This window comes from Colletotrichum scovillei (assembly GCF_011075155.1).
Source record: "Colletotrichum scovillei strain TJNH1 chromosome Unknown Contig00002, whole genome shotgun sequence".
Taxonomy (NCBI): domain Eukaryota; kingdom Fungi; phylum Ascomycota; class Sordariomycetes; order Glomerellales; family Glomerellaceae; genus Colletotrichum; species Colletotrichum scovillei.
Window position 1 is genome coordinate 713,088 of NW_023336260.1, and position 15,332 is coordinate 728,419.

General features: G+C 54.2%; 6 protein-coding genes across 6 annotated transcripts; 2 read left to right on the forward strand and 4 right to left on the reverse strand.

Annotated features, from left to right (window-relative positions):
* Nucleotide 1: 1 nt before the first annotated feature.
* HER10_EVM0000626 (WD repeat domain-containing protein) lies at nucleotides 2-1,748 on the reverse strand (the record flags this gene model as incomplete). Its single annotated transcript, XM_035470399.1, has 2 exons — nucleotides 566-1,748; nucleotides 2-498 (listed from the first exon to the last, which is right to left on the reverse strand). Exons 1-2 carry the CDS (start codon nucleotides 1,668-1,670, stop codon nucleotides 2-4), a joined length of 1,602 nt encoding a protein of 533 aa, XP_035336827.1. The 5' UTR covers nucleotides 1,671-1,748.
* A 178-nt stretch (nucleotides 1,749-1,926) lies between these two features.
* HER10_EVM0008021 (cornichon protein) lies at nucleotides 1,927-3,835 on the reverse strand. Its single transcript, XM_035477558.1, has 4 exons — nucleotides 3,171-3,835; nucleotides 2,813-2,968; nucleotides 2,679-2,745; nucleotides 1,927-2,622 (listed from the first exon to the last, which is right to left on the reverse strand). The coding sequence occupies exons 1-4, from the start codon at nucleotides 3,269-3,271 to the stop codon at nucleotides 2,530-2,532; spliced, it is 417 nt and encodes a 138-aa protein (XP_035337414.1). The 5' UTR covers nucleotides 3,272-3,835; the 3' UTR covers nucleotides 1,927-2,529.
* Nucleotides 3,836-4,707: 872 nt separating this feature from the next.
* HER10_EVM0008711 (methionine aminopeptidase) lies at nucleotides 4,708-6,755 on the reverse strand. Its single transcript, XM_035483076.1, has 4 exons — nucleotides 6,319-6,755; nucleotides 5,865-6,266; nucleotides 5,238-5,784; nucleotides 4,708-5,147 (listed from the first exon to the last, which is right to left on the reverse strand). The coding sequence occupies exons 1-4, from the start codon at nucleotides 6,457-6,459 to the stop codon at nucleotides 5,026-5,028; spliced, it is 1,212 nt and encodes a 403-aa protein (XP_035337470.1). The 5' UTR covers nucleotides 6,460-6,755; the 3' UTR covers nucleotides 4,708-5,025.
* Nucleotides 6,756-7,229: 474 nt separating this feature from the next.
* Nucleotides 7,230-9,893, forward strand: HER10_EVM0001633 (kynurenine 3-monooxygenase). Its single transcript, XM_035471376.1, has 4 exons — nucleotides 7,230-7,524; nucleotides 7,862-8,079; nucleotides 8,149-8,565; nucleotides 8,616-9,893. Exons 1-4 carry the CDS (start codon nucleotides 7,413-7,415, stop codon nucleotides 9,408-9,410), a joined length of 1,542 nt encoding a protein of 513 aa, XP_035336916.1. The 5' UTR covers nucleotides 7,230-7,412; the 3' UTR covers nucleotides 9,411-9,893.
* Nucleotides 9,894-10,048: 155 nt separating this feature from the next.
* Nucleotides 10,049-11,240, reverse strand: HER10_EVM0009695 (aldehyde reductase; the record flags this gene model as incomplete). The annotated part of the gene is made up of 3 exons (XM_035479175.1): nucleotides 10,049-10,489; nucleotides 10,573-10,945; nucleotides 11,017-11,240. The coding sequence occupies 3 exons, from the start codon at nucleotides 11,238-11,240 to the stop codon at nucleotides 10,049-10,051; spliced, it is 1,038 nt and encodes a 345-aa protein (XP_035337560.1).
* An 837-nt stretch (nucleotides 11,241-12,077) lies between these two features.
* HER10_EVM0010365 (uncharacterized protein) lies at nucleotides 12,078-13,125 on the forward strand (the record flags this gene model as incomplete). Its single annotated transcript, XM_035479828.1, has 4 exons — nucleotides 12,078-12,174; nucleotides 12,254-12,564; nucleotides 12,629-12,739; nucleotides 12,808-13,125. 4 exons carry the CDS (start codon nucleotides 12,078-12,080, stop codon nucleotides 13,123-13,125), a joined length of 837 nt encoding a protein of 278 aa, XP_035337623.1.
* Nucleotides 13,126-15,332: the final 2,207 nt, after the last annotated feature.

Genomic DNA, 15,332 nt, shown 5'->3' on the forward strand with positions numbered 1-15,332 from the left:
CTTAATCCCAATACCGAATATCCCCCTCCGCCCCCGCCGAAACAAACTTGCTCGTCTCCTGCGGATGCCACGCGACACACGTAACAGCCTGATCCCCCGCCTTGAGCTTATGATACATCTTACACGTCTTCCAGTCCCAGAAGCACACGAACCCCTGCGTATCGCCGCTCGCCAAAAACTGCCCGTCGGGGCTGACGCTGACGTCGATGGCCGTGCCGGCGTTGTTGTGGCCCCGGTACGACTTTTTGCGGTTCTGCCGGAACTTGTCGTTGGCGCCGTACACGACAATCTGGTTGTCCGACGACTGGAAGGCGACGTACTTGCCGCTCGGGTGCGGCGCCGCGCGCGTCATCGGGTACATGTAGGGCTCGGCGATGTACTTGATGGGCACGGGGATGTTGTAGTCCCAGGCGCGGAGGGACTTGTCGTCTGACGTCGTCATGAAGCGGCGGCCTTCGTCGACGAATGTGATTGTGTTGATGGCGGCGAGATGGTGGTCTTGTAAGTGTTAGTACATAAGCTCCTGGATCAAAAGATTGAAAACATGAATAAAGGGGGTACTCACCATATTCTTGCACAATCTCGTTGCCGGCGCGCGTATCCCACTGCACAATCTTCTTATCCGACATACCCGCCACAAACTCGTGAGCGTGCTCCGCCGACGGGTTAAACCGCACCACATGCGGCGTCTTGCCCGTCGAGAACCGGCTCAGACACGTGCCCGTCTCCGTGTCCCACAGCTTGATCTGCCGATCAAAGCTCGCCGACAAGAACCGCGTGCCGTCGTTGTTGAACGTCGCGTCCGACACCGCCTTGGCGTGGCCCGAAAACGTCCGCAGCAGCGACCGCTCGTGATACACGTCCCAAATCTTGACCGTGCTGTCCGCCGAGGCAGATAACAACAAGTGTCCTGACCCGGGGAAGAAGCGCAGCGCCGTGACGGCTTTCGTGTGGTCCTTCCACGCGTGGATCTGCTTCTTGGGGATGTAATTCGTCACGCTGCCGGCCTCCTTGCGCAGGTCGACGTCGAGGTCCTGCGGGACATGCATGTACGTCCGGCCCTGGTAATCCGTCTCCGCAGCGCCGTGGAACGTCGTCGTCTCCTCGCCCATGGCCTCCACCTCCTTCCGCCTCGCCAGCGCCGCCTCGGGCGCGCGCAGCACCGTCCCGCTCTCCACTACGTCGTCGTCCTCGCCGTCGTCCGTCACCTCCTCGTACTCCTCGTCGCTGGCCAGGGCCTCGCCCTCGCCGACGACCTCGTACTCCTCGCGGCGGTACCGCGCCCAGGGACCCAAGTACGCCCCGTCGCCCTCGACAATTGTAGCGTCGCCTTTGCCCTCGCGGCCGGACCGTATCCGCGCGTTCTCCTGTTTCACGGCCGCGCCCGTCTGGTACTCTCGTTCGGGCCCGCCTTTCCGCTCGACTGCGCGGTGTTTGCTGCGGAAGGTGTGTTCTGAAATGTATGTCTCCTCCGCTCTTCCCGTGAGCACGTTCTTGCGCTTCAGCGTCATGGCCGAATCGTCTTTAAAGGGGTTCGCGGGGCCGACGCGCGGTCGGGCGAGGTCTTCGCCGGTGTAGGGGACGACTGCGTGATCGGGCTCGGCTTCTTGCCGCACGATGAGCGCGTCCTGGGGCGCCATATTTGGCGGGTAGTCTCCGAAGCCCGACATCTTGGGTGCCGTCGTCTCGTCCGTCGCAAGAGATTTGAACAGTGAGTGAGTGGGTTTTGCTGGTGTCGCAGAATCGTAATGTTTGGTCGCGACTGGTTGCTGGTGTTCCTGCTCGCGGCAGCAAAAAGTTGGTATCACGTGATCTGATGTCAGGATTTTTGGGGAGCTACCCTTGGGATCTGCGGTTTTCGACCTCGAAGCTCAGGTTCAAGGCGCAAGCAAGCGCACGGGAAGCTTGGGCAGCTTTTGGTACCACATACACACCAAACTCACACTCAAGGGTGTCTGAACGTCAGGTAACAGCCGTGTGGAAAAGTTTAGTTTGGGGCAGCAAGTCAACAAGGTGCAAAGAAATGGTCTAGAGACATTCAGAAGATCTGTCATTACTCAATTATCGCAACCCGCCGCTCCCAGGACCAGCCGGCCTGGTAGCAACATAAAGTAAACAGCTAGGTATTTGGTCTTTCGCATCGTAACCCGTCTCCCGCCCATTTCGTTCCTTCATGCCCTCCTCCACCATGTGTTTGTGTGTCGTATTCCGTTTTCTCTTTCCCATTCATCATCATCAGAATCCAAACAGAGACACCAATCTCTGCCCGTAACTCCGGGACACCATATCTGTCAGCTGTCGTTTCTCCTTTTGACACCCCGCATTGCTGGTATCATGGCTCCCCTCCATGTCCAGCGGTTGCCCGCCCGAAACCTCTCCATCCCTCTTGGATAGTAGCTCCGAATGGTGCATCGTTTGAGAGGATGACAGCGCATCGGCGTGTACGTTTGGTTCTTTCTTGTCCACGTGGCATGGTATCTATATACTGGAATCCGTCCTGTGTATTGTGCGCAGGGTAGGGTTCACCGTTTAAGAGGACTCGTCGCGGATGAGGGCGACGATCATGCTGTAGAGGTAGAAGAAGAACATGATCAGGTGGAAGCCGAGCTTCACAAATGATTCCTGCGCAAGCTTATTAGACACGGCCGGCTAGGTCTGAGGTGGGTTGCGGCTCTTACCTTCTTGTGGACATTCAGCTTGCGGAAGATCTCGGTAGCATCCAACAAGTGGGTGTTGTCGACAATCCTAGGATCAAGTCAGCTTTCTCGAATTCTGCCAACACCACCAGGCGAGCCTCGGAGGGACAACGTACTTCTTGACATTGTAGGCTACGAGCGGCAGGTTCAGGATCAAAGGTACCCAGTATCCGTTGATCAGGAACATAAAGGTCAGGAATCCATGGACGGCAGCTTCGGGGATGATGTAGGTGTTGAGGCGGTTGCAGAGGTCAATGGGGTTGATGTAGTCGCTGTAAAAGTTGGTATGTTAGCATGCAATTACAAGAGATCATGGGATGACAGCTTTATCACGTCCGCCCGCTCCGCAGCATGCAGCACGGTCTAGCCTCGAGCTCGTCTGAGCACGGAAGAAAGAAGCTGGCGTGCGCCGTGCAGCATGCCGCAGCAGCGAGGCGGGAAGAAGATGAGTGGATAAAACGAAGGACAACGTACCATTCCAGATCGCTGTACATGATGGTGAAGAAGACTTGAAGGAAGAGGTTGACGGCGTTTATCAGCACCGCGAAGAGGTATAACCACGCTTCGCCGGACATCTTGACGGAAACTTGGCAGCGAGCTGCGCTAGTTGGATTTGTTTGATGGAAAGGGAGGATAGAGAGATTTGCGACAACAGCAGCTGTTGCGAGTGCAGTTGCTGTTCGTGGGATTTGGCGGCGTTGAAGCTTGGTTTTGGCTCGCGAGGCTACTTGGAGCTTGTATGCGTGCGAGCACAGGTGGAATGCTTCGACGTCACTGGGGTGATGTAGGAGGAGGGATGGATGGGCGCAGATGGAGCTCTGTCTCTGTGTCTGCGTATGCGGCGACGGTATGTAGGTAGATGGATGGATGGCAGGGTTTGGCTGCGTGTCTAGGTGGCAAGCAGACGTGTCTGTTGGTCAGGCAGCTATGAGAGGTGAGAAGTTGTGTGGTTGAAAAGAGGTGGAGGATGTTCAGCACGTGGGTTGAGAGAGACAAAGTTGGAAGAGCGAGGTGAAGTGGTGAAGAGAGTTTCCGTTGGTTCGATGGTTCTCTGGTTTGGCCCGTCGGGGTAGCGTTGGGTTGGGTTGCGTAGCGAGCGACAGGGAGCCACTAGTCGAGTCGTGGAAAATCGGGAGGGTGGGTTACGGGGCTTGGGAGACCTCTTCCTTTGGTTTCTGATGATGAAAGACGCTGATTATCTTTGTTCAGGTCTCCAACAGCGCCGTGGGCCACGGGGGACTGGACCCTCCAGGGCTCCCCTCTCTCCCCGCCAGCCCAGCCCACCTCATTCAGTCAGTGCTGCTGTTCAGTGCTGGGGCAAAGGGCTCAGATACGTAGTAGGCCCCGGAAAACCCTGACAGGCTTAGCGCCACTCCACTTCCCACCCATCTGAGGTGCACCTCACAGCTCCCAGCTGCGTCAGCAATGGTACGTACCGCTTCCATTGGTATCTTCCAACTTTCATCATTGGAGCAGAGTAATGTTTCGTTTATCGTAGCGAACTCGCAAATTCCATCTCTTTATACGACAGCACGAGAGCACTGGGCTATGAAGACATTCCAGATTCTGTCTTGTCATCTTACCCACCCAATACTATCGCTTGCGCAATCCCTCGTTCGGTGAGGCTTGTCTGGAGGGCAAAGTGCGAAAGCGGCGGCGGGGTGGAAAGCCATCGCATTATCTCCACCGGGTGGCTGGGAAGAGCCAGGTTCAACTTCAATCCCCCTCCATCTCGCCTCTCTCGGTCAAGGGCAATATCATGATCCAAGCATTGCTATCACGTGAATATCTGCCTCTGCAAGACATAATGCGAGCCTTCCACGACTTGCTGGCTTGGGCAAGTACTGCACTGTTTACGGAGTGTATTGAACAGAACCGATGCCGGGCCTTTGATAATCGCGGGGTTGAGAAATACATAGACCTCACCATGACGGCGATTCAGGATATCCCCGGCACATCCCTCTGCCCATGACAGCTGTCGTCCCCAGTCGCATGGGACAGGGTACTCTCGGACCGACAATGCGCCTCTTTTGGTGGCAGACGGCTGTGGCACCCTCACGTGGCCTCCTCTCAGCATCGTCAACTTTTGATCGTTTTTGATATTCGACGCCCCCTGACCCCATCGCGCCGATTGCTTTTGTTTAATGGCACTTTGTTATGGCATCACCCCCTAAACACCGTGTATGCCAGAGCAATGCCTGCTCACATATCATGCTCACATCCCAGCGTCCGCTCGCCACGTATCCCGCCCTCTTCAATTCTCACTCAACGCCTCTCGTACTTCTACACCGTGCTCGCTTATGCCCGTGTCCCATGCTAATGTTGTCAATTATGCGGTGGTCTCCTTCTCTTCGCCGTTCGTTCCAGGCATCGGCACCTTGCCGCCAGGCGACGTGGCCGTTCTAGCTGTGAGGACTTCGACTCCGTCTTCGGTCACCAGAAGAGTGTGCTCTGTTCATCCCCGTTAGCTGCCGTTCTTTCGTTTCAATGGCCTTCCACAGCATCGTGGAGAACATGCGCAATACAAAAGAAACCACTTACCAAATTGCGCAGTCTTCTTGCCATCAATCGTCGTGCTCGTCCAGTTATCGGGCCAGGTGACATCGCGGTACTTGCCCAGCGCAATCATGGGCTCAATAGTGAACGTCATGCCGGGCTTGCACTCTCCCACCGTCTTGTTCTTGGCGTAGTGGGGGACGTTGGGCGGGCAGTGGAACAGCGAGTTGATGCCGTGGCCGCAGTACGTGCGGATGACGCTGCAGTTCCTCTCCTTTGCAATCTTTTCGATAATGTTGCCAAACTCGCGGATGAGCGTGCCGGGCTTGACGGCGGCGATGGCGGCGTCGAGACAGTCGCGAGAGGCTTCTACGACGCGGACCGCGTCCGGGTCGGCCTTGGCGCGGTCGCCGACGTAGTACGTCTCGTTGAGGTCGCCGTGGTAGCCCTCAAAGAAGAGGGTGACGTCGATGTTGAGGATGTCGCCGTCGAGGAGCACGCGCTGGTCGGGGATGCCGTGGCAGATGACCTCGTTGAGGGATGTGCATACGGACTTGGGGAAGTGGTTGTAGTTCAGGGGCGAGGGGTAGGCCTGCGGTTTGGTCTGGTCAGCTTTCTTGCTCCTCCTCCTCCTAGGCGGCGCGCATCATTTGCGCCCAGAGGGTAACCTACGTTGCGCTCTATGCAGGCCTTGTGGACAATCTCGTCAATGTAGTCCGTTGTGATGCCGGGCTTGACGGCGGCGGCGGCAATGTCGAGAACCTCACGCGCCAGGCGGCAGACCTTGCGCATGCCGGCGATTCCCTTGGCGTCCAGGATGTCGACCTTGTTCCTGTTCAGGATGCTTCTCGGGTACTTGGGGATACCATCCTTCCACCAGTCGGGGTGGGGGATGTGCTTGGGGACGGTACGGCGTTCGGACAGAGGGTAGACGGGTCGGAGGGGTCCGGTGAAGGGGTATGTCGGGAAGGGGTTGAATACACCTGTCTCTGGATCTGGTTTAGAGACGACCTTTGGCGGGAGGACATGGTGAAGTATACTCTGTTCAGACTTATGCATGGACTTGTGGTTGCCCTGCGATTGGAGGTCAGCGAGGACGATGTCTAACATGAAGCAGACGACATACCCAGTTCTTCTTGAAGCAGTCTTGCGAGCAGAAGAAGCTGCCCTTGATTCCGAGCTTCAAGCAGGTCGGGCACTGGAGGGTGCCAGCCTCGTTGGGACAGTCGACGCCGAGGCACATCTTCTTCGCGGGAGGTTCAGTCATGGTGGGCGGTCGTGGAGGGGTACAACAAGTAGATATGCGACAAGGTGAGGTCGAGTACGGAAAGTATTCCCTAGTGATTCGCAAAAAGAAGAGGCTAACGATTGCTCGACGATGATCGACGAGTGGAGGAGTGAGAGAAAGAGGACCCTGGAATTGGAGCAGGGTTCGGACAGACGAGGCGGCGGCGCAGTTTCTCAAACACACGCCCTAAATTTGACGATTCGGCTACGAACGAACAAAAAGTGACCTGACGAAAGAAATATTTCCAAGCCCGTATCCGTCCCACGCTCTGTGATAGGCGCTTGTGCGCGGCTCCCCGCAGCCACCACGCTGCTCTGCAATCTGCACAGGGCAGCTGTAAATCCTTTTTTCTCACCTGCGGTTCAATCTCGGGGCTGATAACAATGACAATCGATAAAGGACCTCGACAGGTTTATCGATAACGATAAGACATAGACACGATTGAGTTTGTAAGCCACTCCCATTCAGATGCGCTACGGCCAGGGCCAGGAAACGAGAACTGATTAAAGGTGCCTTAGGTAAGGTAAACGGCTTGCAAGAAACCTGAAATAAAGAAAAAGTTTCTGAGCGGAGCTTCCCTTGTCGGAGCTTCCGGGGAATACCCGCGAGCCGAACACCACCGAGCAGCGACCGAATCCGACTTGCGCCGCTCTGCGCTCTATGCTCAAGGCATCGGGGGGTTGGAAACACAGAGAACCTTGCTTGACCTTAGTAAAGAAAAAAAAAGTCGTTGACGCCTGTTCCCTTTCAATCCTCTCATCCGGCCGGCTTGACCCGCCCAAGGGTCGAATCATCATGCGGGTTCTCTGAAATCAAGTCTCCTCTCTCACGCCACTATTACATGCGATCCTTTCTCCAAGTTCCCTCTCACATGTCTTGAAGCTGGCGATAAAAGACACAAGTAAACCAGTAAACTTGTCACCCAAACAAACATGGCCAAGAACCAAAAGGTCGTCGTGGTCGGCGCCGGCCCCGTCGGCTCTTTGGCTGCGCTCTATGCAGCACAGCGCGGGTACGAGGTTGAGATCTACGAGTTGAGAGCCGGTAAGTTTGCTTGTCGCTTTTCTTTTTCCGTTTGGCAAAGTCTCTTGTTCCCGCCCGGCTCAGCGCGCCGTTGAAGATCATGGATCCTCCCCCTCGTCTGCCCCACCAATTGCCGCATTCAATAGTCTTGTTTGCCATGATGTGATGCCCTGTTGGTGGATGCGATGCAGATAAGGCAGTGTTTGTTTGCTTCTCTCTCTGCCTTATCTGGGGATCTTGATCTCGGCCACTCTGTGGATTAACGTCGTTATCAATCGTCAGCAACAACACAACAACACAACTACCTACTATTAGTTGATATGAGTCTGAACATAGACTAATTGTGACAACCATGTAGACCTTAGAGACCCCACAACAACTCTCTTAAACTTCACCCGTTCCATCAACTTGGCGCTTTCCGAGCGCGGCATCAACGCCATGCGCAATGCTGGCCAACCAAAGTTACTGGAACATGTCTTTGGCGCCACCATTCCTATGCGGGGACGCATGATTCACGGCAGGACCCCGAAAGGTGATCTGTACGAGGCTTCGCAGGACTACGATGTCCACGGCAGAGTGAGTCAACTGAGCCCAATCTTATCCGAGATGCCAACCATATCAACCTGATGCTGATCGTTGTGCAAGGCCATCTATGCCGTGGACCGCGCCGGCTTGAATAAGCGCATGCTCGACATCCTTGAAGAGATGCCGAATGTCAAGTTCTTCTTCAGCCACAAGCTCACTGGCGCAGACTTCAAGAAGTGCAAGGCTTGGTTCGAGGACATGACCTCCGGGTCGGCTACCGGCCGCGCCAAAGAGATTGAGATTGACTTTGACTTTATGATTGGCGCCGATGGCGCACACTCCGCCGTCAGATACCACCTGATGAAGTTTGCTCAGATGAACTACAAGCAAGAGTACATCGACACCCTCTGGTGCGAGTTTCAGATCAAGCCTGCCAAAGCTTCATCACCGGACGGCAAGCCGCAATTCAGAATCTCACCAAATCATCTGCATATCTGGCCTGGCAAGGAGTTCATGTTCATCGCCATACCCAGTGATGTGAGCATCCCTCAAACCTGCTTCTATACACCCGACTAATAAGATTTTAGGATGGCTCCTTTACCTGCACGCTATTCCTCCCCAACAACCAAACGGAGGCTCTTGAACAAGATCCGTCGAGTCTACCAGCCTTCTTCGACAAGCACTTCCCAGGTGTAACAGACCTGATCCCAGCCGAAGACCTTATCGAGTCCTTCAAGCGGAACCCCCACCTGCCCCTGATCAGCATCAAGTGCAGCCCCCACCACTACGACGCCTCCGCCGTCCTCGTCGGCGACGCCGCGCACGCCATGGTCCCCTTTTACGGCCAGGGCATGAACGCCGGCTTGGAAGACGTCCGCATCCTCTTCTCCATCCTTGACAAGCACCGTCGGCTAGCGGAAGCCCAAGCCAACGACCCGTCGGGAAGCCAAGCAGACGCCGCGGGCACCTACGCGGCCGTCGCCTACCACCGCGGCGCGGCGCTGGCCGAGTACACGGCGAACCGCGTGCCCGACGCACACTCCATCAACGACCTGGCGCTACAAAACTACGTCGAGATGCGCGCCTCGGTGCTCTCACCACGCTACCGCCTGCGCAAGTGGCTCGAAGAGAAGATGTCGGTGTACGCTCCCGGGCTGGGTTGGCAGACAAAGTACTCGCGCGTCAGCTTCGGCAACGAGCGGTACTCTGAGGTCGTGGCCAAGAGCGACCACCAGGGCCAGGTGCTGATGAAGACTTTCGAGGCGCTGGTGTGCAGTCCGCTCGTCGTCGGGGCCGTGTTCTTGTGGTGGAAGAGGCCGAGGGTTGTTGTTGGTGCTGTGCAGTGTGTTTTGCGGTATTTGCTGCGGACGACGGAGGCGTGAGGTGCGATGTGATGTGATGACTCCTGTTTTGAAGGTTGAATTTTGTAGACTGTACTACCAACGTGAAGACTCTAAACACAATATACCCGCCGTATGGCTGAACCGCTCTTCCTAGAAGAAACCTGACAAATAACAACTGATTCGTGGTCCAGCTTGACGATGACTTACGTTTTCTTGTCAAACTTGCAAGCGGGTAAATTATGTGAGAGTGAATACTGGCTTCAAGGTAGGTCACATTGCGAGCCCTCAAAACTAAGGTAAGTATAGTCATTGACACAGCCCACTCTCAAATTTACAATCTTTGACTGTTCTGGAGGCTTCCTGCTCTTCTCTCAATAAATCACTTTGTGCTTGACTAACCAGGGGTAAACCATATCATTATTTAGAGCCATTAGGGCTTGACATGGTAAACATCAAGACGGTATCAAATCACGCTCACGGTCTCCGATGGACATATAGCCTTTAGCTTCACACAAATCCAGCTCAAATTTCGTATCCAATTCCGGAAACAGGGGTTTCATCAGTTAAAACTAGAGGCCTACCCATTTTTTGAATTTACAATACTCTTCGAGAGTCCAGGGTCTGACCGCCCACTATAGAGTAACTACATGCATGTTTCAACTCGCCGGTGATACCAATCAGTATTCGACTCCATCCAACCCCTTGTACAGCTGCCACCTATACTCCTCGGACGGCACATTAAATCTCGCCTTCAGATCCATCTTGGCAATCTTGTCCATGTCCTCCCCGTCCAGCAGGAAATCGGACTCGAGGTTCTCCTTGATCTGCCACTCAATGACGCTCTTGGGGATCACGGACCGGCCGCTGTTGAGGCCCCACGCGAGGGCGACCTGCACGGGCGTCTTGCCGTGCTTCTTTGCAATCTCGGCGAGCGTCGGGTGGTCGATGACGCGGGCCATATGCGAGGCCTCCTTGGACCACGAGACCTCGCGGTAGAACGAGTTTTGGTTGCCGAGGGGCGAGAAGTGCGTCATGTGGATGCCGTTTGCGCGCTGCCAGTCGACGAAGGACTTTTGTTGGAGGTAGGGGTGGAGTTCCATCTGATGGACGGCGGGAACCTGGGTTTCGCTGCAATTAGCTTCACGCTCATATGCCCCTATTCTCATCCTCTTCTTTTTTCCCGAGGTCAAGTCAAACGTACCACTGATCCCTTGTCAATAAGAGTCTGCACTTCATCCTTGCTGAAGTTGCTGACGCCAATGGCCTTTGTCTTGCCCGTCTTGAGCAGCGCCTCCATCGCCTTCCAGGTATCGACAAACGTCGTCTTGCCCATAATCATCTTCCCGTCCGCGCCCTTGGGGAAGCGGTCCTCGCCCCGCTGGAACGTGCAAGGGTAGTGCATCAGGAACAGGTCCACGTAGGGCGTGTCGAGGTCCTTGAGGGAGGCGTCGAGGGCGGCCTCGACGTCGTCTGGGTGGTGCGAGTTGCACCACAGCTTGGTGCCCAGGAAGATTTCCTCGCGCGGGACGCCGCTGGCTTTGATGCCCTTGCCGACTTGGATTTCAGTGTCGTACCTAAAGATACAGAAACTTAGCCTCGATTCTGTCTGATTGGTGATAAAGCTGGTATGGACGGGAATGCTTACACCCTCGCGGTATCAATGTGACGGAATCCGACTTTCAGCGCCGTCTTCACGGCTTCCTCCTGCGCATCGGCGTCTTGGAACGTTCCGAAGCCAATGGCGGGGATCTTTGCGCCCGTGTTGAGCTCCCATTGCACCGAGCGAGTGGTAACGCTCCTAACTTGCTGCTTGGGCAGCGCGGCCTGCACCGCCGGCAAGAGGCGAGATCTAAGCAAGTTGGCGTTCATTTTGTGATTTCTGATCTCCTCGTCTTTTGGGTATCTAGGTATGAGAACGACAACAGAGTGGCGAGCTTAGTTGATGGAAAGAAAGCAAGATAATCTTCACGTCGACTTCTTATTACATGCTCAGAGACCCTGGCCGCAGATGGCAAGCAGGGGTAGCTCTTTTAGCTCAAGAATCCAAAAGTAGAATCAGCAATTGTCACCAGCACAAGCATTGATTCGTGTCTTTCAACTTGGCATTTCGGCCGACTCGAGGGTCCCTTCTGACACGGAAGCATACCGAGAACTAGCGCAATTAGGTCATTGTACGCGCGACTCGCTCTCCCAAGACCAAAAAGAAAAAAGAAAGCCTCTCTTACAGCCGGAGGGATGTCTATCGCGACTGGGCGTTCGGTGGTGGAGATTCCCCCGCATCCCGCATCCCACGCTCCTCGTCTCGAGGGCAATGGCTCCAGATTTCCCCGCGATTGTGGAGAACTCGACTCTCCAGCCCATGTCTGGATGAGACCATTCCCAGTCGTCTCGAGGGATGACAATGACAGGACTGTAGCTAAACAGAGACCTCAGACTTCGCTGCAATGTGACGAATGCCATGGTACACACCTGCATAGGGAATTGGGGGATGTGGAACTCGGCAAAGCGTGTTCGGAGATGCGGGAAACCATGTAAGCTGTAGCTTTTAGCTTTTAAAGCAGACGAACCCCTGGGGTTTGATATGTCACTGTTGAATTTGCGTGTAGCATCGACTGAGACAGATACTAGCAAAAGTCAATTCGCGCCCTCCTTGTCGTCTTATTACAAAAGTTCGACTTGAATCAGATACCTTTGAAGCAATTCACCATGGCACCTTCAGCAGTCGAAACGGGAGCAGCCGCCGTTGACCCCAAGGCCGTCAACGTCCAGCCCATTCTGACACTCTCCGGAAAGGTCATTGCAGGTAAGCCATCATCATCAAGCCTCTTTGGGCAATAAAAAAAGATGATCTTGGTCATTTTACTCACAAAGTTTCTCCCTAGTAACCGGCGCAAACCGCGGCATCGGCCTCGGCGTCGCAGAATGCTGCCTCCTCAACAACGCAGCCAAGGTCTACTCTATCGACCTCGCGGAGCCCGGTGACGAGTTCGCTGCGGCATCTAAGCAGTTCCCCGGCCGTCTATTTTCCATCTCGGCAAACGTCACCGACGAGGCGAGCATCACGGCCGCCATTGACAAGATCGTCGAGGAGGCCGGCGCGATCCACGGCGTTGTCTGCAACGCTGGCCGGACGAACCACAAGGCCGCGCTTGATTTCACAAAGGAGGAGATTGAGTCGTTGTTTGGTGTCAACGTATGTTGATGAGAAACACATTTGAAAGATAATGGAACGCGTGTGCTGACGACTGGTTTGATAGTTGTTTGGTGCCTTTTACACTGCCAGAGCGGCGGCGAGGGCTTTCATCAAGTTGAACATTAAGGGTTCAGTGGTGTTTACGGCCTCCATGGCTTCTTACCGCCCCAACAAGGTATGCTGCAACTCTCTATTCCGTTGAACCAGGAGCAAACGAGCACATACTGACTGACTTAAACGCAGCGCGTCCCATCGGCACCATACGGCGCCTCGAAGGCTGGCGTCCGCAACATGGCGCATACGCTCGCCATGGAATGGGCAAAGTACGGCATCCGCGTCAATAGCGTCTCGCCCGGCCTCGTCAACACGGCCATGACCTACTGGGTGCCGCAGCAGCCAGATTGGGAGCAGCAGCTCAAGTACTACGGCGGCATGCCCCGTTTGGCCGAGGTCCAGGAGCTCGGTGGCGCGTACGTTTACCTTTTGAGCGACGCTGCGAGCTATACGACGTCGATTGATATTCCCGTGAACGGTGTTATTGGAAGTAAGTTGAGCCCTTGAGCTTGTGCTTTGGAGAAGGGGAAAGTTTACTGACGATGATGATAGTCTGTTAAATGCATGTGACGATGAATGACCATGATGTCGAAGAAAAGTATACAAAGAAATCATTGCGAATTGTGCTACTGTAGCCACTTAGCATCTAAGAATAGAAAACGTTATGAGCTTCAATCAATTAATGTTGTATGTGATCTCAATTGAGCCTGGAAATCTCTTGTTTTGTGACTTGAAAGATCTTCGACCTACCCCTTGCTTGCATGTCACAAAAGGGACCAGGCTCAGTATTGCGTCACTGGCCCTGAACAGCATGCCTTTCACATGATTGCGGATCAAGCTGTTCGATAGCCAGGCTAAGTAATTATCCATACTTAACTTCCTTTCCGAGCCCCGTGCTGCCCAAGATGTGTCCAAGCTTTAGAGACCTCCAGGGGTAAGAAATGAGTTGTGATCTCAGAGCTTCCCCAAGCGTCACGGTCCCAAGCCCTATGAGACCTTGAAGATGGCTGCGAGGATGAGCACGGATTTTTGTCGATCTGGGCGTGGGGGTTTTCCATCCCTCGCGTGAGTCGCGTCGGGAGTCGGGTCGGATGCGCGCTCTTTGGTCTCATTACTGGACCCATCTCAATGCGACTGTGTCATTCAGACCAAGAAAGCCTCATCTTAATTGATCATCAAATCCCATAGTCAACGCCCACGGAAAGCACGTGGATATTCCATGTATTTGAATATTGCAGAGCCGCAATGAGCGTATCAGAAACTATTCCCATCATCGTTACATTTGGTGCTTGGCTGTCTTACTCGAGGTGATTGATCGTTTAGCTATGCGTCAGAGGTAGCGGGGATTACGTGATGATATCCTCTAACCATTCTTCGATATCGAAAACAAAGCTACTAATTCTCGGCGGCCCATCAAATCTGCTTTTTGTAACTACCTTATCATTGAGACTTTGAAATGTTTGCATTCTCAGCAATGCCTTGGGTACAGCAACAGCCACAGCACATACGAAAATTGGCACATCACTTCCCATCATAAAAAACCTTGATTCCTCAAGTGTGATTTTGTGTCAAGAACAACCGCGCGCGAGACTCCATACTTGGCTTATGGAATCACCGGGGAAGCCCACAAATTTGCTAGGGAGAGAAAGTTTGCCAACTTCGCTGAGCTGGAGGACTCCGGAGCCCCAATGACGAAGGCGGATTTTCTCCTAAAGACCCGTTAAACCCCCCGGGGAATAATAACTCAAACCGTTAAGCCCGACTCGAGTTTTTAGCAGGGAAGCAATCTGCATCCGCGCCAAGCTCTGAATCGACAAGAGATCCTTCACTCTATTTCGACAGCGGCCCACTTCTTCTGCTAGAGCCGGGAACCTAATTTCATCTCTTTGGGACTTGGGACCAGCCTGACCAGGGCTCTCTCGTTTTCCTGTTCGTCCAAACTCTGCTCAAAAAGTACGACAAAACATACCAGAAGCATATCCACAATGGCGGAGTTTCCGGTACATTGGGTCAGAAAACGCGCATAAATCAAGCCAGTGCCAAAGAAGAAACACAACCGACAGGCACATGCAAGCGAACAATGTCGTCGAAATTCGCACCCGCTGGACATGGAGTCTTGGTCCGAGCCAAGACCTCGGAGGACCGGATCCGGCTGCGATCAACCTGCTTTCTCGGGCAGGTCTCTTGACAGGTTTCGGCGTGCGCAATCTTGGCTATCTGTGAGGAATTTTGGTTTCCTGTGATAGAGATTCTCCCCTTAGCACGTTGCTCCTCTCGTCACCTAGACAGGATGGTCCTTAGCAGACCGCCTCGCGGAGAATTCTGTCGCTATGAGGTGACTCCTCTTAAACTAGAGGTTGATGCGCCGGTGATCCGACGATGGTGGATAGGATATCCATGAGAGGGTCAAAAGTATCGCCAAAACCATCCCGTTTAGGCAACTCGAGACCTTCTCGTGAGGCTCGGTTGCCCTTGGGACCCAGAACATCCACAATTAGTCAGGATGACTGACGATGGCCCCCCACGGAGAAGGGGTGCCTCAGCCAAGGAATCCAGAAAGTTGGGATCCGTCGAATTGATTAGATTAGATCGTGTCTAACCAGTAGGAAAGTATGTCTCGTCTCCTCTCGACTCGTGCATCAAGGGGGGCCCTAGTTTCCAACTTGGCGGTTGACTCGGATCGAGACCCAACATGTTTGTTTTCCCAAGACATG